The sequence below is a fragment of the Coregonus clupeaformis genome, chromosome 36 (genome assembly GCF_020615455.1).
Source record: "Coregonus clupeaformis isolate EN_2021a chromosome 36, ASM2061545v1, whole genome shotgun sequence".
Lineage (NCBI taxonomy): Eukaryota > Metazoa > Chordata > Actinopteri > Salmoniformes > Salmonidae > Coregonus > Coregonus clupeaformis.
The window spans coordinates 8,705,822-8,728,268 of NC_059227.1; the positions used below are offsets into that span (position 1 = coordinate 8,705,822).

Genomic DNA, 22,447 nt, shown 5'->3' on the forward strand with positions numbered 1-22,447 from the left:
CTCCCCCCAGGTTTTGACCAAAGATGAGCAGGAGCTGGCAGCTAAGAACGAGTATAACTTTGACCACCCAGAGGCCTTTGACTTTGAGCTGCTGGTGACTGTTCTGAGGAAGCTGAAGAAGGGCAAGAGCATCAAAGTACCCGTCTACGACTTCACTTCTCACTGCCGCCGCAAGGAATGGGTAAGGAAGGTTCAGGAAAACATTTCCAATGATAATCTTTTGTGTCTCAGCAATATTAAATGAAAAAATTAACTGCTTGTGTGAATTTAAAACATCTCTATATATCGACTATCAACAAAGAGCATGTCGTTGTAAGAATTCCATTCAAAGTTTAATATAGGGCTGTCCCCGACAAAAAAAATAATCTTGGTCGACCTAGAGTCGTCTGTTCTTTCGACCAATCGATTGGCCGAAATTTTAAATGTGTATTTTTTCTTATATAGACACCCTAACCAACTATATTTAGGCTACTGAGCTTGTCTGATGCTTTAAATAATTAAGACACACAAATGATTCAAGAGAGCCAGAGATCAAGATAGCCTAGCCAGAAGAAGAAAAAACCAGTTCCCAACCCTCTTCCTCCCGCTGCTGCAGGCCTTCGCATATTCTGCTGTTACGCTCCTAATAGGCTACACCAGGGGTCGGCAACCTTTTCCATTTGGACTGCCAATTTATTTTACCATTTCTACCGATCTGCGTGCCAGTTATGATTTTTATATGCACATTTTCATGGAACAGTTTCATTTCATTTATAATAGTCTTCGTATCTCAAAATCATGTGGTTAATCAAAATTCTAAAAGGAACTTCTGTTGCCATTGCCAACTATGTAAAAATAGCCTACATAAAGCCAACAAATAAAAACATTACAGCCTGCAGGTAGAAAATATCCTGATAAAAATAAATATCCTATAAATCACATTGGCTACGCATGGCCTGTCTGCAAAGAACTTGAAACATTTGATCAACTATTAACTTGGGTCCGGCCTGAAACTTGCACTAGCAAACTTGCAACATTGTACACAATATTCTGGGCCCTCAGTTTCCCGCTCCAGTGAGCACCGGACAGACATAGCTGTAGACTATTTGCACAAGGGATAAGAAGTAATCAGGTACGCCTATTTTATGACGTTTCCACCAGATCAGAGCATGACATTGTTCTCCCCCTTTCACGCTGAGAGGTTATCGAAAGAGAGCTGGAAAGATTTTTCAAATAGGCTACATTGAGGAACTATTGTCATTCTCAATGGATGTAAAAACAGACTTTGTTTACTTGCTGTTTGAGGTGAAGAAAAAATTACTTTGAGAAGTTCCACAGTGGTGGTCAGTTAAGACAATCAGAAGTACTATCAAATCCCCAAATGGGCACATTTATAGGCCTACATTTGCGTGCAGGCCAGGTAGCCTAGGCCTACTTCTATGTATAATCAGGTGCACGACCTTACTCAACATTGACAGGAGCACTACAAACGAACGACAATGAATAAATTGACAACTCCTAAATGGAATGAAATAAACCAAAACTTGTTCCTAGGTTGTGCGGTACACAAACAACGTGTCCACTCCGACAATGAGAACGATAAGACTGTAATAATAGTATATTGAATGCATTAATATAAATTACTATAACCAAACCAACATGGGAGATAACTGTAAATGTACTACTGGTGTGCCATCCGCACGGCCTCCGCAATGGGTTAGTCCACTGAGACAAGCATGAATCGGACAGGTGTCTCGTGCCATAAACATTTTTTAAAATTATTATATATATATATATATATATATATATATATATATATTACACACACACACACACACAACCGTTCAAAAGTTTGGGGTCACTTAGAAATGTCCTTGTTTTTGTCCATTTAAAAGAACATCAAATTGATCAGAAATACAGTGTAGACATTGTTAATGTTGTAAATGGCTATTGTAGCTGGAAACTGCAGATTTTTAATGGAATATCTACGTAGGCGTACAGAAGCCCATTATCAGCAACCATCAGTCCTGTGTTCCAATGGCACGTTGTGTTTGCTAATCCAAGTTTATAATTTTAAAAGGCTAATTGATCATTAGAAAACCCTTTTGCAATTATGTTAGCGCAGCTGAAAACTGTTGTGCTGATTAAAGAAGCAATAAAACTTGAGACTAGTTGAGTATCTGGAGCATCAGCAATTGTGGGTTCTATTACAGGATCAAAATGGCCAGAAACAAATAACTTTCTTCTGAAACTTGTCAGTCTGCTCTTGTTCTGAGAAATGAAGGCTATTCCATGTGTGAAATTGCCAAGAAACTGAAGATCTCATACAATGCTGTGTACTAATCCCTTCACAGAACAGCGCAAACTGGCTCTAACCAGAATAGAAAGAGGAGTGTGAGGCCCCGGTGCACAACTGAGCAAGAGGACAAATACATTAGTGTCTACAGTCGTGGTCAAAAGTTTTGAGAATGACACAAATACTAATTTTCAAAGTCTGCTGCCTCAGTTTTGATGATGGCAATTTGCATATACTCCAGAATGTCATGAAGAGTGATCAGATGAATTGCAAAGTCCCTCTTTGCCATGAAAATGAACTTAATCCCCAAAAAACATTTCCACTGCATTTCAGCCCTGCCACAAAAGGACCAGCTGCCATCATGTCAGTGATTCTCTCGTTAACACAGGTGAGAGTGTTGCAGAGGACAAGGCTGGAGATCACTCTGTCATGCTGATTGAGTTAGAATAACAGACTGGAAGCTTTAAAAGGAGGGTGGTGCTTGAAATCATTGTTCTTCCTCTGTTAACCATGGTTACCTGCAAGGAAACACGTGCCGTCATCATTGTTTTGCACAAAAAGGGCTTCACAGGCAAGGCTATTGCTGCTAGTAAGATTACACCTAAATCAACCATTTATCGGATCATCAAGAACTTCAAGGAGAGAGGTTCAATTGTTGTGAAGAAGGCGTCAGGGCGCCCAAGAAAGTACAGCAAGCGCCAGGGCCGTCTCCTAAAGTTGATTCAGCTGCGGGATCGGGGCACCACCAGTGCAGAGCTTGCTCAGGAATGGCAGCAGGCAGGTGTGAGTGCATCTGCACGCACAGTGAGGCGAAGACTTTTGGAGGATGGCCTGGTGTCAAGAAGGGCAGCAAAGGAGCCACTTCTCTCCAGGAAAAACATCAGGGACAGACTGATATTCTACAAAAGGTACAGGGATTGGACTGCTGAGGACTGGGGTAAAGTCATTTTCTCTGATGAATCCCCTTTCCGATTGTTTGGGGCATCCGGAAAACACCTTGTCCGGAGAAGACAAGGTGAGCGCTACCATCAGTCCTGTGTCATGCCAACAGTAAAGCATCCTGAGACCATTCATGTGTGGGGTTGCTTCTCAGCCAAGGGAGTGGGGTCACTCACAATTTAGCCTAAGAACACAGCCATGAATAAAGAATGGTACCAACACATCCTCCGAGAGCAACTTCTCCCAACCATCCAAGAACAGTTTGGTGACGACCAATGCCTTTTCCAGCATGATTGAGCACCTTGCCATAAGGCAAAAGTGATAACTAAGTTGCTCAGGGAACAAAACATCAACATTTTGGGTCCATGGCCAGGAAACTCCCCAGACCCTAATCCCATTGAGAACTTGTGGTCGATCCTCAAGAGGCATGTGGACAAACAAAACCCCACAAATTCGGACAAACTCCAAGCATTGATTATGCAAGAATGGGCTGCCATCAGTCAGGATGTGGCCCAGAAGTGAATTGACAGCATGCCAGGGCGGATTGCAGAGGTCTTGAAAAAGAAGGGTCAACACTGCAAATATTGACTCTTTGCATAAACTTAATGTAATTGTCAATAAAAGCCTTTGACACTTATGGAATGCTTGTAATTATACTTTAGTATACCATTGTAACATCTGACAAAAATATCTCATAACACTGAAGCAGCGAACTTTGTGAAGACCAATACTTGTCATTCTCAAAACTTTTGTCCACGACTGTAGTTTGAGAAACAGACGCCTTACAGGTCCTCAACTGGCAGCTTCATTAAATAGTACCCGCAAAACACCAGTCTCAACGTCAACAGTGAAGAGGCGACTCCGGGATGCTGACCTTCTAGATAGAACTGCAAAGAAAAAGCCATATCTCAGACTGGCCAATAAAAATAAAAGATTAAGATGGGCAAAAGAACACAGCCACTGGACTTTTTCTTTGCAACTCTGCCTAGGTCAGCATCCCGGAGTCGCCTCTTCGCTGTTGACGTTGAGACTGGTGTTTTGCAAGTACTATTTAATGAAACTGCCAGTTGAGGACCTGTGAGGCGTCTGTTTCTCAAACTAGACACTAATGTATTTGTCCTCTTGCTCAGTTGTGCTCTGGGGCCTCCCACTCCTCTTTCTATTCTGGTTAGAGCCAGTTTGCGCTGTTCTGTGACGGGAGTAGTACACAGCGTTGTACGAGATCTTCAGTTTCTTGGCAATTTCTCGCATGGAATAGCCTTCATTTCTCAGAACAAGAATAGACTGACGAGTTTCAGAAGAAAGTTTCTGGTCATTTTGAGCCTGTAATCGAACCCACAATTGCTGATGCTCCAGATACTCAACTAGTCTCAAGAAGGCCAGTTTTATTGCTTCTTTAATCAGCACAACAGTTTTCAGTTGTGCTAACATAATTGCAAAATGGTTTTCTAATGATCAATTAGCCTTTTAAAATGATAAACTTGGATTAGCAAACACAACGTGCCATTGGAACACAGGACTGATGGTTGCTGATAATGGGTCTCTGTACGCCTATGTATCTATTCCATTAAAAATCAGCAGTTTCCAGCTACAATAGCCATTTACAACATTAACAATGTCTACATTGTATTTCTGATCAATTTGATGTTATTTTAATGGACCAAAAAAGTGCTTTTCTTTCGAAAAAAAGGAAATGTATAAGTGACCCCAAGCTTTTGAACGGTAATATATACAGTGAGGGAAAAAAGTATTTGATCCCCTGCTGATTTTGTACGTTTGCCCACTGACAAATAAATGATCAGTCTATAATTTTAATGGTAGGTTTATTTGAACAGTGAGAGACAGAATAACAACAAAGAAATCCAGAAAAACGCATGTCAAAAATGTTATAAATTGATTTGCATTTTAATGAGGGAAATAAGTATTTGACCCCCTCTCAATCAGAAAGATTTCTGGCTCCCAGGTGTCTTTTATACAGGTAACGAGCTGAGATTAGGAGCACACTCTTAAAGGGAGTGCTCCTAATCTCAGTTTGTTACCTGTATAAAAGACACCTGTCCACAGAAGCAATCAATCAATCAGATTCCAAACTCTCCACCATGGCCAAGACCAAAGAGCTCTCCAAGGATGTCAGGGACAAGATTGTAGACCTACACAAGGCTGGAATGGGCTACGAGACCATCGCCAAGCAGCTTGGTGAGAAGGTGACAACAGTTGGTGCGATTATTCGCAAATGGAAGGAACACAAAAGAACTGTCAATCTCCCTCGGCCTGGGGCTCCATGCAAGATCTCACCTTGTGGAGTTGCAATGATCATGAGAACGGTGAGGAATCAGCCCAGAACTACACGGGAGGATCTTGTCAATGATCTCAAGGCAGCTGGGACCATAGTCACCAAGAAAACAATTGGTAACACACTACGCCGTGAAGAACTGAAATCCTGCAGCGCCTGCAAGGTCCCCCTGCTCAAGAAAGCACATATACATGCCCGTCTGAAGTTTACCAATGAACATCTGTATGATTCAGAGGTGAACTGGGTAAAAGTGTTGTGGTCAGATGTGACCAAAATCGAGCTCTTTGGCATCAACTCAACTCGCCGTGTTTGGAGGAGGAGGAATGCTGCCTATGACCCCAATAACACCATCCCCACCGTCAAACATGGAGATGGAAACATTATGCTTTGGGGGTGTTTTTCTGCTAAGGGGACAGGACAACTTCACCGCATCAAAGGGACGATGGACGGGGCCATGTACCGTCAAATCTTGGGTGAGAACCTCCTTCCCTCAGCCAGGGCATTGAAAATGGGTCGTGGATGGGTATTCCAGCATGACAATGACCCAAAACACACGGCCAAGGCAACAAAGGAGTGGCTCAAGAAGAAGCACATTTAAGGTCCTGGAGTGGCCTAGCCAGTCTCCAGACCTTAATCCCATAGAAAATCTGTGGAGGGAGCTGAAGGTTTGAGTTGCCAAACGTCAGCCTCGAAACCTTAATGACTTGGAGAAGATCTGCAAAGAGGAGTGGGACAAAATCCCTCCTGAGATGTGTGCAAACCTGGTGGCTAACTACAAGAAACGTCTGACCTCTGTGATTGCCAACAAGGGTTTTGCCACCAAGTACTAAGTCATGTTTTGCAGAGGGGTCAAATACTTATTTCTCTTATTAAAATGCAAATCAATTTATAACATTTTTGACATGCGCTTTTCTGGATTTGTTTGTTGTTATTCTGTCTCTCACTGTTCAAATAAACCTACCATTAACATTATAGACTGATCATTTATTTGTCAGTGGGCAAACGTACAAAATCAGCAGGGGATCAAATACTTTTTTCCCTCACTGTATATATATATATATATATATATATATGTGTGTGTGTGTGTGTGTGTATTTATTTATTTTAGACTGCTTGACTAAAAAAAATATTGGTCGACCAACAACCTATTGACCAAACAATCAGTCGACTAAATAGGGTCAGCCCTAGTTTAATGGTTGCTTTCATATCCTCAAGACGCAATGCAATTTCATGGCTGAAAGAAGCACAGCTATCCAGGGAAACAATGACATTACTTGTAACTCAAAACGTATTTTATGATGGGAGTGTTAATGTAATTAAGCCATAGAACCCTAGGGAAGCACTAGTCTAGCTGTGAATATAGCCAGCATTCGTGACGGACTTTACAACACTCATTATCAATGAAGATTAACTATTTTGTCTACTACTAGTAAACTTAGAGGTCACTTTGCTCCCTCCCTCTGAGCTGCTGCCTCTATTTTAAAGCCTTTTTAAATCACCAGGGGGTAGTAATGTGGTAAATTAATGAAACCATTAACACTTTTTCTCTCTGTGTGAGATCCACTCCCCTCTCTCTGATCAATACAAAGGTAGCCTGGTCATTCACTGCAGCTCCGAGCTCGTCTGACTCCTGTAATGGGGTTGTGACACTCTGTAGCTCCCTGACTAGGCAATACTACCAGACCACCTGAGTGTTACATGTCTTCACTCAGAGTCTGACACATACGATCATATCAGGACCCTGTGAGTCACTGAGATCGTGACAAGCTGGCCTGCACTGTTCTGCTCAGCCACCTCTGACATTACTTCCTTTGGTAAAAAAATCACATTACCCATTATCAGAGCTGCAGTGGAAGGTAATTACAGCAAACAAACTGCTTCGATTAGGGCCGTAAATCAGAGGGGGATAGGCTGGAGGAACCCGGGGTAGAGAGCCAGGGAGGAGGGGGAGGAGAGGGGATAGGCCAGAGGAACAGGGGGAGTAGAGGGAAGAGGGGGGGATTTGGAGCATCTCATAACCATTGGGTTTAGCTGTAAACATGGTGACAGGACTGCAGAGGGGTGCTGCCAAAGCGCTGTGTCCCTTGCACCTCGCTAACCCACCTGTCTCCCTCTGCTAGGCACACACCCACGCTCTTACCTGGCACACCTGGTGGGCACATTGTTCATAATGCCTGGAAAAGCTGGCACAGTCCCTGTTCTGCCATATGATGTCTGTCTGCCTAATTATGTACAGTCAGTGTACACCATATGCTTTGTGTGGTAATAATCTCTTTATGGTGTGTGCTCTTTTTTTGCAGAAAACTGTGTATGGTGCCAACGTTGTCATATTTGAGGGGATTCTGGCATTTGCCAACAAGGAACTTTTGAAGGTAAGGTTGTTTCTAACTTTATTTAAAGGGATAGTCTGAGATTTTGGCAATTAAGTCATTTTTCAGCTTTTGGCAATTAAGTCATTTTTCTACTTATGCTAGCTGTTCTTGTAGCTAGACTTCTAGTCATTGCGCTAACGCTAGTTAGCGATGGCTCACTAAACTACTTTAACTTCCTTCAAACTGCACGCAGGGACATAAAAATGGTATCCATGAGTTCATCTGACTCTGGGTAAGTAGAAAATCGTCTTAATTGACAATCTTGCACTATCCCTTTTAAGGTGAGTGTAATAAGATGAGATGTTCCCTTTTCTTTTCTACTTTAATTCCTTGCTCCTCCCTGGTCTCCAGTCACCCCCTTCTCCCTGCTCTCCCTCTCTCACCCCGCCCGGCAGACCTGATTAATCACTCTGCCACTCTGCAGAGACGCCAGCCAGGCTGATTAACCAAATCAAATTTTATTTGTCACATGCTTCGTAAACAACAGGTGTAGACTAACAGTGAAATGCTTACTTACGAGCCCTTTACCAACAATGCAGTTAAAGATACAAAAAATATTAAATAGTGACACAAGGAACAAATACACAGTGAATAACAATAACAAGTAACAATAACATGGCTATATACAGGGAGTACCAGTACCGCTATACACAGGGAGTACCAGTACCGCTATACACAGGGAGTACCAGTACCGCTATACACAGGGAGTACCAGTACCGCTATACACAGGGAGTACCAGTACCGCGTCAATGTGCAGGGGGGTTCGAGGTAATTGGGGTAGCTATACACATATACAGTGGGGAGAACAAGTATTTGATACACTGCCGATTTTGCAGGTTTTCCTACTTAAAAAGCATGTAGAGGTCTGTAATTTTTATCATAGGTACACTTCAACTGTGAGAGACGGAAAATCACATTGTATGATTTTTAAGTAATTAATTTGCATTTTATTGCATGACATAAGTATTTGATACATCAGAAAAGCATAACTTAATATTTGGTACAAAAACCTTTGTTTGCAATTACAGAGATCATATGTTTCCTGTAGGTCTTGACCAGGTTTGCACACACTGCAGCCGGGATTTTGGCCCACTCCTCCATACAGACCTTCTCCAGATCCTTCAGGTTTCGGGGCTGTCGCTGGGCAATACGGACTTTCAGCTCCCTCCAAAGATTTTCTATTGGGTTCAGGTCTGGAGACTGGCTAGGCCACTCCAGGACCTTGAGATGCTTCTTACGGAGCCACTCCTTAGTTGCCCTGGCTATGTGTTTCGGGTCGTTGTCATGCTGGAAGACCCAGCCACGACCCATCTTCAATGCTCTTACTGGGGGAAGGAGGTTGTTGGCCAAGATCTCGCGATACATCCTCCCCTCAATACGGTGCAGTCGTCCTGTCCCCTTTGCAGAAAAGCATCCCCAAAGAATGATGTTTCCACCTCCATGCTTCACGGTTGGGATGGTGTTCTTGGGGTTGTACTCATCCTTCTTCTTCCTCCAAACACGGCGAGTGGAGTTTAGACCAAAAAGCTCTATTTTTGTCTCATCAGACCACACGACCTTCTCCCATTCCTCCTCTGGATCATCCAGATGGTCATTGGCAAACTTCAGACGGGCCAGGACATGCGCTGGCTTGAGTAGGGGGACCTTGTGTGCGCTGCAGGATTTTAATCCATGACGGCGTAGTGTGTTACTAATGGTTTTATTTGAGACTGTGGTCCCAGCTCTCTTCAGGTCATTGACCAGGTCCTGCCGTGTAGTTCTGGGCTGATCCCTCACCTTCCTCATGATCATTGATGCCCCACGAGGTGAGATCTTGCATGGAGCTCCAGACCGAGGGTGATTGACCGTCATCTTGAACTTCTTCCATTTTCTAATAATTGCGCCAACAGTTGTTGCCTTCTCACCAAGCTGCTTGCCTATTGTCCTGTAGCCCATCCCAGCCTTGTGCAGGTCTACAATTTTATCCCTTACACAGCTCTCTGGTCTTGGCCATTGTGGAGAGGTTGGAGTCTGTTTGATTGAGTGTGTGGACAGGTGTCTTTTATACAGGTAACGAGTTCAAACAGGTGCAGTTAATACAGGTAATGAGTGGAGAACAGGAGGGCTTCTTAAAGAAAAACTAACAGGTCTGTGAGAGCCGGAATTCTTACTGGTTGGTAGGTGATCAAATACTTATGTCATGCAATAAAATGCAAATGAATTACTTAAAAATCATACAATGTGATTTTCTGGATTTTTGTAGTGTACCTATGATAAAAATTACAGACCTCTACATGCTTTGTAAGTAGGAAAACCTGCAAAATCGGCAGTGTATCAAATACTTGTTCTCCCCACTGTAGGTAAGGGTAAAGTGACTAGGCAACAGGATAGATAATTGACTGAGCAGTAGCAGCAGCGTGTGTGGTGAGTGTGAAAGTGTGTGTGTGTGTGAGTGCGTGTCTGGAGTTAGTATGCATGTGTGTGCATGTATGTAGTGAGTGCAGTGGTGGAAAAAGTACCCAGTTGTTCTACTTAAGTATATTTAAAACCAAATACTTTTACCATTTTACTGAGTGACTTTCACTTTTACTTGAGTCATTTTCTACTAAGGTATCTTTACTTTTATTTTACTCAAGTATCAAAAGTAAATGTAATTGCTAAAATGACTTAAGTATCATAAGTCAAAATATGAATTATTTCAAATTCCTTATATTAAGCAAAGCAGACAGGACCATTTTTTAAATTTATTTTTTATTTACAGATAGCCAGGGTCACACTTCAACACTCAGATATCATTTACAAACAAAGCATGTGTGTTTAGTGAGTCACCCAGATCAGAGGCAGCAGGGAATGACCAGGGATGTTCCTGTCCTGCAAAGCATTCACCATGTAACGAGTACTTTTGGGTGTCAGGGAAAATGTATGGAGTAAAAAGTACATTATTTTCTTTAGGAATGTAGTGAAGTAAAAGTTGTCCAAAATATAAATAGTAAAGTACAGATATCCCCAAAAATTGCATAAGTAATACTTTAAAGTATTTTTACTTAAGTACTTTACACCATTGTGTGTGTGTGTGTTGGGGTGTCATTGTAAGTATGTGTGAGTGTGTGGGTGGAGTCCAGTGTGTGTGCATAGAGTCAGTGCAAGAGAGTTGGTTTAGTCCGGGTAGCCATTTGATTAGCTATTTAGCAGCCTTGTTTAGCAGTCTTATGGCTTGGTGGTAGAAGCTGTTCAGGGCTGTTTTTTGGGCCTTCCTCTGACGCCACCTGGAACACGGGTCTCGGATGGCATGGAGCTCGGCACTGAGCAAATTTCAGGTCTGCTGAGCGCAAACTTGAACATTGTGAAAATTCTGTGCAACATCCTGCGTGCGTTTACTGTGAACACTGAGGCTGTACCCGCTCTAAGTTGCAGTTTTAACAGTGGTCAAGTAGGCTACTGTGGCTATGTGATCATAATGTAGGTTTACCAGAGTGGCCTACCATCATCAAAAACAATGGAGAAAATGCATCCCATAACATTTTAACATGGAAGTAGCTGTTCTATCATTCAGCCTACAATAGTAGCCAATGTGTGGTGTTCAATGTAGGCCTACATTCTAAGAGACATTTGAAAAAAACATGCAGGACTTGACATTAACCTGTTTTTCCACTTGTCCTTCAGACACTGAAGTGACTGAAAATGTTGTTGTTTGATGCAAGAAACCACTTTACAAAATGAAATACATAATTATTCCAATACCATTATTACAGAGAATCAGATAAATCATGCAACCCTCTGCCTATTGGCTACTTAGCGTATTCAAGCCTGCCCCTTTAAGACAAAAAAAGCTCTGACTCACTTTTCAAAGATGGATAGAAATGCACATGTTTTGTGCTCTTGTAGGAAGCAATCACTCCCCATTGCTGACTACAAATTATCTATAACTGGGCTAATAACTCACTAACTAGCAAAGGATATGAACGAATGTGCACAAAACAAGCGCATCTACTCTCATGCTGTAAACACAGTCCAGTTCAAAGGGAATCGCACAGATCCATATATGGCAATGGCCGATTTGCATATAGGCCTACCTGCAACTCTGATTGGTTATGGCGCACCGGTCTGTGTAGAGTACGGGCCTTAGTCGTGCCTGTCAATGCATTAGAATCCTACTCCGATGTGTTCTGCCTACAACAAAATCTCTTGCATAGTGCGTTTTGTTTCGGTATGTTGCATTGAAAGTGGCTAATATTGCGTTGTTTCAATCACAATTCCAACAGTAAAATGAACCGTTGATAGTGTTAACTAACGGGGAAAAAACTAGAAAGTTGAGTGAAGTTCAATCTCGTGCTTCTCTGCGCAGGCTGATATTTCTTCTGCGCGGCAGTCCCAGGAGAGCTGCACACACGCGCAGCTTAGAGGGAACATTGGTCACCACCCTCTGTAATGCCTTGCGGTCAGGTGCCTTGCAGTTGCCGTACCAAGCGGTGATGCAGCCAATCAAGATGCTCTCAATGGTGCAGCTGTAGAACATTTTGAGGATCTGAGGGCCCATGGCAAATCTTTTTAGCCTCCTGATGGGGAAGAGGCGCAGTCATGCCCTCTTCACAACTGTGTAGGTGTGTGGACCATGTTAATTCCTTAGTGATGTGGACACCGCTCCTCTACAGCCCAATCGATGAGGATGGGGGCGTGCTCACTCCTCCATTTCCTGTAGTCCATGATCAGCTCCTTTGTCTTGCTGATGTTGAGGGAGAGGTTGTTGTCCTGGTACCACACTGCCAGGTCTCTGACCTCCCTATAGGCTGCCTCATCGTCGTCGGTGATCAGTCCTACCACCGTTGTGTCGTCAGAAAACTTGATGATGATGTTGGAGTCGTGCGCGGCCACGTGTGGGTGAACAGGGAGTACAGGAGGGGACTAAACACACACCCCTGAGGGGCCCCCGTGTTGATGGTCAGCGTGGCGGATGTGTTGTTGCCTACCCTCACCACCTGGAGGCGGCCTGTTGGGAGTCCAGGATCCAGTTGCAGAGGGAGGTTTTCAGTCCCAGGGTCCTGAGTTTGGTGTTACCACTGAGCTGTAGCCAGTGAACTGTGGATCTGTTGGGGCGGTATGCGAATTGGAGTGGGTCCAGGGTGTCTGGGATGATGGTGTTGATGTGAGCCATGACGAGCCTTTCAAAGCATTTCATGGCTATAGATGTGAGCGCTATGGGGCGATAGTCATTTAGGCAGGTCAGCGGATGCTCTGAGTACGTGTCCTAGTATTCCGTCTGGCCCCGTGGCCTTGCAAATGTTAACCTGTTTAAAGGTCTTTCTCACATCGGCTACGGAGAGCGAGATCACACAGTCGTCCGGGACAGCTGGTGCTCTCATGCATGTTCAGTGTTGCTTGCCTCGAAGCGAGCATAGAATAAATGTAGCTCGTCTGGTAGGGTCACGTCACTGGGCAGCTCGCGGCTGGGTTTCCCTTTGTAATTCATGATAGTTTGCATGCCCTGCCACATCCGTCGAGCGTCAGAACTGGCGTAGTAGGATTCGATCTTAGACCTGTATTGATGCTTTGCCTGTTTGATGGCTCATCTAAGGTTGTAGCAGGATTTCTTATAAGCATTCGGATTAATGTCCCACTCCTTGAAAGTGGCAGTTCTAGCTTTTAGCTCAGTGCGGATGTTGCCTATAATCCATGGCTTCTGGTTGGGGTATGTAAAGTGCCTTCATAGTATTCACACCCCTTGACCTTTTCTACATTTTGTTGTTACTGCCTGAATTTAAAATAGATTCATTTGAGATTTTGGGCCACTGGAATACACACAATACCCCATCATGTGAAAGTGGATATATATATTTTCTTTTTAATAAAAAGTGAAGAGGTGAAAGGTCTTGAGTCAAGTATTCAACCCCCATGTTATGGCAAGCCTAAATAAATCCAGGAGAATAAATTAGCTTAACAAGTCACATAATAAATTGCAATAATAGTGTTTAAGATGGTTTTTGAATGACTACCTCATCTCTGTACCCAACACATACAATGATCTGTAATATTCAACCACAAAGACCAGAGAGGTTCTCCAATGCAAAGAAGGGCACCTATTGGTAGATAAAAATACATTTTTAAAAAGCAGACATTGAATATCCCTTTGAGCATGGTAAAGTTATTAATTAGGCGTTGGATGGTGTAACAATACACCCAGTCACTACAAAGATATGGCCGTCCTACTGAGGATGGATCAACGACATTGTAGTTACTCCACAATACTAACCTAATTGACAGAGTGAAAAGAAGGAAGCCTGTACAGAATAAGAAATATTCTAAAATTTGGAGGAGAAATCAACTTTATGTCCTGAATTCAAAGCGTTATGTTTGGGGCAAATCCTACAAAATACATCACTGAGTACCACTCTTAATATTTTCAAGCATGGTGGTGGCTGTATCATGTTATGGGAATGCTTGTCATCTTTTTTTAGAATGAAATGTAATAGAGCTAAGCACAGGCAAAATCCTAGAGGAAAACCTGGTTGTCTGCTTTCCACTTAAAACACAAGGCCAAATACTCGCTGGAGTTGCTTACCAAGACGACATTGAATGTTCCTGAGTGGCCTAGTTACAGTTTTGACTTAAATCTGTTTGAAAATCTATGGCACGACTTGAAAATGGCTGTGTAGCATTGCTCAACAACCAACTTGACAGAGCTTGAAGAATTTTAAAAAGAATGTCCAAATAATGTACAATTCAGGTGTACAAAGCTCAGAAATACTCACAGCTGTAATCGCTGCCAAAAGTGACTCTACCATATATTGACTCGGGTGTGAATACTTATGTAAATTAGATCATACATTTTAAGTACATTTGCAAAAAAATCTAAAATACATGTTGGCACTGTTATTATGGGGTATTTTGTGTAGATGGGTGGGGGGGAAGTATATTTAATCCATTTTGAATTCAGGCTGTAACAACAAAATGTGGAATAAGTCAAAGGGTATGAATACTTTCTGAAAGCACTGTACGTAGGGTCACTGTGGAGACGACGTCAATGCACTTATTAATGAAGCCGGTGACTGATGTGGGAAACTCCTCAGTGTTATCGGATGAATCCCGGAACATATTCCAATCTGTGCTAGCGAAACAGTCCTGTAGTTTAGCATCCGCTTCATCAGACCACTTCCGTATTGTGTGTCACTGGTTTGAATTTTTGCTTGGAAGCAGGAAGTAGAAGGATAGAGTTATGGTCTGATTTGCCAAAGGGAGAGTAAAGGTGATTTAGAGTTTTGTCGCCTCTAGTTGCACAGGTAACATGCTGGTAAAAATGAGTTAAAATGTCAGTTTCACTGCATTAAAGTCACCAGCCACGAGCAACGCCGCCTCTTAATGTGCATTTTCTCGATCGCTGAGTGGGGTCTTAGTGCCATCTGATAGACAGCTACTAAAAATATAGATGAAAACTATCTTGGTAAATAGTATGGTCTGCAGCTTATCATGAGGTATTCTAACTCAGGTGAGCAAAAACTTGAGACTTCCTTAACATTAGAAATCACGCACCAGCTGTTCTTAACAAAGACACACACCCTTCCTCCCTTTGTCTTGCCTGACACTGCTGTCCGGTCTTGGCGATGCATCGAAAAACCATCGAGACGTAGAGCCATGTCCTCGTTCAGCCACGACTCTGAGAAACATAGGAAATCACAGTTTTTCAGGTCCCGTTGATAGGATAGTCTCGAACGGAGTTCATCCAGTTTGTTCTCCAGTGATTACGCGTTCGCCAATAGAACAGAGGGCAATGGCTGTCTATTTGCTCGCCGACGTAGTCTCGTCAGGTTGCCGGCTCGCCTGCTTCTCTTTCGCTGCTGCTTCCTCTTTCAAGTCCCGGGGATTAGGGCCTGGTTCGGAGTAGGCAGAACTTCCAGAGCTGCCAACTCTTTAAAGTAGTAATTTCCACCCAAATTGAGGTTAGTGATCACTTTTCTGATGTCCAGAAGCTGTTTCCGGTCATAGGAAATGATGACGGAGACATTATGTATAAAAAAAAAAAAGGTAAGAACAGTGTTAAAAAACACAACATAGCAGATTTGGTCAGGAGCCCCGTAAGACGGCTGCTATCCACTGCAGCACCATCATCGTCGATTAATGGAGTGCCGCTGCCATCCTCAAGCAGATACAGGGAAATTAGAGGGATTCTCTCTCTTTATTCACTGTTCTACCTTTCTCCTGCTCGCAGCTCTCTGCCTGGGCCTGCTATGCTTGGGTTGCAGGCTCGGGCTGGCCCTGGGTGACTGGGCTGGGGACTGACTGATAGAAATGGTGTTGTTGGGTATCCATTGCTGCAGCAGTCTTGGCTAAAGTTATACTTGCTAACATGAAGCCCACTTCTCTTCAAGGAAGAAATGCATGAAAAATCTTAATCCCTTAAGAATTTAAACAAAGCAACGTGTAAACTAATACTAGTGCTGTTGTAGTAGAATTGATGGCAGTTCTTCAGGCAGCCCTTGTCAGCTATGATTATCTTGGTCCTCTTTATTGCAACATATATCAACAACTTCTCACAAACACCATGTTGGCTCATCTAAATCCATGAAGTAGTCTAGACTTGTAGCCTGTCTAGGACTCTCCTTCCCGCCATTATAACTTGAGGGGGTGTGTTTGGCCAGTGTGTAAGTGAATGGACTAGACTGTGTTTTATTGATGGTGCTGTTGATTGGTCCCTTTGTTAGCTTCGATCCGCCAGTGCTGTGTGTACAGAAATCCATACAAATTTAAACTGTGAATGTGTTTGCATTGGCAAAGCACTTCTGTTCCTGGTGATTTATCACTTCAGCCATTGTACAGGTTGGGCTAAGCTGGGCAGGGATGATAAGCCAAACAATGCAGATAACTGGATGTACTTTCATTTTAATTATTTCTATAGAAGTGTTGTGTTGTTGTTTTTTAAGATGATTTACGACTTGAAATCACTAATTGTGGCTCACTTAGTACTAAATATTCTCATCAACCGGTTTATTTACTTTTCTATAAATTGGTTATTTCTCAACCCTTTGCCATGACTCCAACAGGCCTTACCCTGCTGGCTGCTCCAAGCGTCCGGTGCGTTCTGGCCCGACAATTAGCAGCCGTCTTTAAACTGCAGTGCTGTAAAATGTTCCTAAACTGCTCTGCTCATTTCCCCCAATGACAGAGGACCCTGAGAGTGAGGCTGAGCCTCCTCCAATAGGCTGACAGCTCTGCTGGCGCGGCGCTTTGTGCTCGCCCGGTTGGTCAGGAAGCAGATTTACTGCTCAATGACTGACAGTCTCATTGGCTGTCTGAGTTATGCTCCAACACTGAATGGCCAAAGAGTCATCAATAGCTCTTGTTTTTGGGTTGTTGCCTCTTTTTGCGTCTCCATCACATACAGTGTTTCTGCTGGACCATTAATCCTCCTAACTTTTGTTTTGCTGAGGTTAGAGCTTTGAGCACTGTCTTTAGTTACCCCTGACTGGCTGATGATGGCTGTGTTTCAATTTATGTGTGTTCAGGAAAAGAGCATTAAAGACCCAATAGGCCATCTTTACAGTAGATCCCATTTAACTTCTTTCGACCCTGGGACATTGATTTCCCAACCATCATATAAGTGGGGTGCCCCACCCCAACCCCAGAAGGAATTTGGCTTTTACCCAGCATCCCGCCTTGAAATGATATATTGGGTAAACACTGCCCTATGAATTGATTATGTACATGACCTCTTATCCCTCTCTGTCTATTTCTCTCCGTCTCGCTCTCCCCCAGCTGCTGGACATGAAAGTGTTTGTGGACACAGACTCAGACATCCGTCTGGTCAGGCGTCTGAAGAGGGACATATCGGAGCGCGGCCGTGACATCAGCGGAGTCATCAAGCAGTACAACAAGTTTGTCAAGCCTAGCTTTGAGCAGTACATCGAGCCCACTGTGCATGTGGCTGATATTGTGGTCCCTAGGGGTGAGTGGTTTGTAGATAGCTACTACCACAGTGTTAAAAACACTGCTTCAAATATTGTACAAATACTTCTGATAACTATAGCGATTCTACTATAAAAGAACAATGTGTGTGTGTGTTGGTTATTTCAGGGGGTGAGAACTTTGTTGCCTTGGATCTGATTGTTCAGCATGTTCACAGTCAGCTTGAAAAGGTATGTGTGAATAGGGCTTTATCTCCAATACCTCTGCCCATAGACCCTAACGGAAAAGCATGGAGGAGTCCCTCCCTATCTCTGTACATGGTGTCATCTCTCCGGCTCACACCATGCTCAGAGTTTGTGTGTGCCAGCCTGACATGACCCCTATCCCATGGCTCATGACTAGGACCAGTAGTTTTTCCTGACCCCCTTCCCTACCAGGAAAAACTCTTGGCCCTACCCATGACCTCTGAACCCGGTCTTATCCCTCAACATGGGTGGGTCATTTCTGGATGAATTAAATGATAGATGATGAGTCTCATTCTCTAGGAGTACTCAATACTACATGTCCTATTGAAACCAGCAGACTAAAACTCAAAGCTGTCTTGTATATGCACTGTTTCAATCTGGTATCCGAAAGTAATTCTGAATTCTCAGAGGCTAGTCTCCAAGTAGAAGTTGACCCAACCAGTTGCCCACTCCACTTCTGCCCTCTAGTGGTCAGGATTCAGCATCACATGTCATGTAGATTGCCTGTCTGGTATCCGGCTGAGCTAAACTCAACCCTCTGTCTCTTCACCAAGGGCCTCCTAACAAGAGTGGATTTAAAACTGAGAGGCTATTCCTCATACTTTACATGCATGTGCGTTTGTGTGCGTCAAGGGCATCCCATTTATCTGTCAGCGCCATGACCAATACGTTCTGAATCCCATCTTTAACACTTTGCTCTCTGCTGTCAGATGGCCCCTTTATGGTCCCTACAACTCAATATTAGGAAGGTGTTCCTAATGTTTTTTACACTCAGTGTATGTGGCTCTGAGTCCTGATCCATCATCACTGTTATATGACAAACCATCTGTCACAGAGAGAGACAAGATGGAAAGTTTCAAAGACAAGCTCTCATAAAGGTGATCAGTCACATTATATTTAACACACTATACTGTATTACTCATGATCACATGACTTCTATCTGTTGTGTACGCCAGTGGTTCCCAACCTTTTTTCGGTTACTGTACCACCAACTGAATTTGGCTCTGCCCGGTGTACCCCTGAAGTACCCCCTCATGTGCATTTTACCAGTAGGCCTATGGTCTCATGAGTCTTCTCAAGTTGCCCCTGTGGATAGGTCAAGTACCCCCAGGGGTCCTAGTACCCCTGGTTGGGAACCACTGGTGTACGCAACTCAAGTACACCCAAGAGACCGCAGGTGCAAGAGAAAGCAAAAAGTGTGTGTGCCTGCGTTTGTGAGGATTTGTGGATTAAGGGATCTCTGTAGTAAAATGCCATTGTGTCTGGTGTGGACCAAGTAATGAATGGAGTCCAGTGGAGAGAGACGGCGGCCGCTCGTCCTCCATACATCACTGTGACTGACTGATGATGATGAGGACAGGGCCTGTTGTAGGCTAATGAACCATAACACCCTCCACTAAGAGGCATCATATAAACTCAGCAAAAAAATAAACGTCCCTTTTTCAGGACCGTCTTTCAAAGATAATTCGTAAAAATCCAAATAACTTCACAGATCTTCATTGTAAAGGGTTTAAACACTGTTTTCCATGCTTGTTCAATGAACCATAAACAATTAATGAACATGCACCTGTGGAACGGTCGTTAAGACACTAACAGCTTACAGACGGTAGGAAATTAAGGTCACAGTTATGAAAATTTAGGACACTAAAGAGGCCTTTCTACTGACTCTGAAAAACACCAAAAGAAAGATGCCCAGGGTCCCTGCTCATCTGCGTGAACGTGCCTTAGGCATGCTGCAAGGAGGCATGAGGACTGCAGATGTGGCCAGGGCAATAAATTGCAATGTCCGTACTGTGAGATGCCTAAGACAGCGCTACAGGGAGACGGACAGCTGATCGTCCTCGCAACACCTGCACAGGATCGGTACATCCGAACATCACACCTGCGGGACAGGTACAGGATGGCAACAACAACTGCCCGAGTTACACCAGGAACGCACAATCCCTCCATCAGTGCTCAGACTGTCCGCAATAGGCTGAGAGAGGCTGGACTGAGGGCTTGTAGGCCTGTTGTAAGGCAGGTCCTCACCAGACATCACCGGCAACAACGTTGCCTATGGGCACAAACCCACCATCGCTGGACCAGACAGAATTGGCAAAAAGTGCTCTTCACTGACGAGTCGCGGTTTTGTCTCACCAGGGGTGATGGTCGGATTCGCGTTTATCGTCGAAGGAATGAGCGTTACACCGAGGCCTGTACTCTGGAGCGGGATCGATTTGGAGGTTGAGGGCCCGTCATGGTCTGGGGTGGTGTGTCAGAGCATTATCGGACTGAGCTTGTTGTCATTGCAGGCTATCTCAACGCTGTGCGTTACAGGGAAGACATCCTCCTCCCTCATGTGGTACCCTTCCTGCAGGCTCATCCTGACATGACCCTCCAGCATGACAATGCCACCAGCCATACTGCTCGTTCTGTGCGTGATTTCCTGCAAGACAGGAATGTCAGTGTTCTGCCATGGCCAGCGAAATGCCCGTATCTCAATTCCATTGAGCACGTCTGGGACCTGTTAGGCCATTCCCCCCAGAAATGTCTGGGAACTTGCAGGTGCCTTGGTGGAAGAGTGGGGTAATGTCTCACAGCAAGAACTGGCAAATCTGGTGCAGTCCATGAGGAGGAGATGCACTGCAGTACTTAATGCAGCTGGTGGACACACCAGATTACTGACTGTTACTTTTGATTTTGACCTCCCCTTTGTTCAGGGACACATGATTCCATTTAATGTCTGTGGAACTTGACCAGTTTATGTCTCAGTTGTTGAATCTTATGTTCATACAAATATTTACACATGTTAAGTTTGCTGAAAATAAACGCAGTTGACAGTGAGAGGACGTTTCTTTTTTTGCTGAGTTTAGCAAGACTGCTGAGCCCACTATAGTACTTCTGTTTAGGAAACCCCCTGGTTTGGTTAAGGAGGCCACACTCAGCAGCATTCTGTTTGACATGTACTAGATATTATGTAGGAACCATTTTATTTATCAGACTAATAGATCAAACAAGTAAAGCAAATATGATGCCCCTATATGGGGTTTCCGCATGGAAAAGGAGCTGAAAACCGTATTGCAATTTTTTTTATTGCCCAGAAAATGTAAATGTCTAATTAAATTCACCCGGCTGTGCACTGGGCCTTGCTGTGAGATCAGAGCACCAGGAACATAACCTGATCTGATGCATGAGTATAATCTTCATTTAGAGAGAAAGAGGTACCGGTTCATTTGAAATGATGGAAATACAAGCTGCGTTACGTGGAAATGGGAAACCAGTAAAGGCACCCAGAGCTGATCGGATGAAACACTGTCGGTCTGTGTGATTCATGGCAAAATGGAGGGGAATGTAATATCATTGCATGTCATCAACGGGATGGGTGTTTGTGTTGATTTAAAAGGGTGGTGGGGACTGGGGACATTTGGCTTTGTTTGGAAGGTTGGAATGGCTTGTCTCATTTCATGAGTTATGTTTTGATTTGATTTTTCTCCTCCCTGTGTGTGTGTGTAATGAAATACTTGCTAAACCCTGGCCGAATGCACTCTAACCATCTCAGCGTGAAATCACAGTGAGGTATGACTACCACACCCCTCCCATCTCTCTACCTCCCCCTCTCTCTCGCTCTCTTTTTCTTGTGGTACCTGTCTTTTATTCTGTTTCCTCTCAGCAGAAGCTCAGAGAGCACAGCAAAGACAAAAGGAGATGTGCCCAGTCTGAAGGAGTACTGACTTAGACCAAATAACTTATCTTAAAAAAATATATTTTCTCCCTATTGTTGACATTATCAACACATTTAATGTGCCATGGGAAATGTTTGTGTAAACAAAATGAAAGGCTGTCCGCCTCCTTTTGTCTTTCTTCCACACTGTCAGTCATGAAAACTATCGCAAACTCCGTGAGGATGACATCTCTATGGTTCCAATGAGCTCTGGATAAGACCATCTAAAAGACACCTGAGAGACCTGGCTGTTGGATTGATCACTTTGCAGTAGCTGCAAGTAGATGAATTCCTTGTTATCGAAAGATCAGAAGCTAACATCACATTAACCAAGGACTGAGTATAACCTTGAGTTATTCCTGCATGTTTATCAGATTTCCTCACACTAAGGCCATTGAAAATATTTTTAAAAACTCCTCCCAGTCAGACTCGTAACCATGGAAATGTTGTCTGGTCCTGAAGCCATCCCCTTGCTGAGCTGAACAGGGGCCCTAATTCCCCCCAGCCCCCGGCCCTCACACCACCTCCCTGCCCTATCAGCTTCTCCACAGAGATCACAGGGCCTCTACTCTGTCCTGCTGCCGTTTTTAATTGTTGTATTTTCTTTCTTTCCTCTCTTTGTCATCTCTCTTGTTCTTGCAAAATGAATATTTGTCACCTTCTCCAGAGGAAACTCCGATGGGATATGTGAGGATAAACTGCTGCATCTTCCTCCTTTTCTTTAGTTTGATATCCCCCTCTCATTTCCAT

At 43.7% G+C, this 22,447-nt stretch overlaps 1 protein-coding gene across 3 annotated transcripts in view; it reads left to right on the plus strand.

Annotated features, from left to right (window-relative positions):
* LOC121552325 (uridine-cytidine kinase-like 1) overlaps window positions 1–22,447 on the plus strand; it is a 38,367-nt gene that overhangs the window by 10,707 nt on the left and 5,213 nt on the right. For 2 of the 3 annotated variants that reach the window (XM_041865143.1, XM_041865145.1), the window contains 5 exons: window positions 11–181; window positions 7,808–7,879; window positions 17,603–17,792; window positions 17,921–17,982; window positions 22,365–22,384. In XM_041865143.1, the coding sequence (XP_041721077.1) occupies window positions 11–181; window positions 7,808–7,879; window positions 17,603–17,792; window positions 17,921–17,982; window positions 22,365–22,384 (515 nt within the window). Of the gene's footprint in view, window positions 1–10; window positions 182–7,807; window positions 7,880–17,602; window positions 17,793–17,920; window positions 17,983–21,535; window positions 21,553–22,364; window positions 22,385–22,447 lie in introns of all 3 variants that reach the window. The other variant, XM_041865144.1, reaches the window with a different exon arrangement.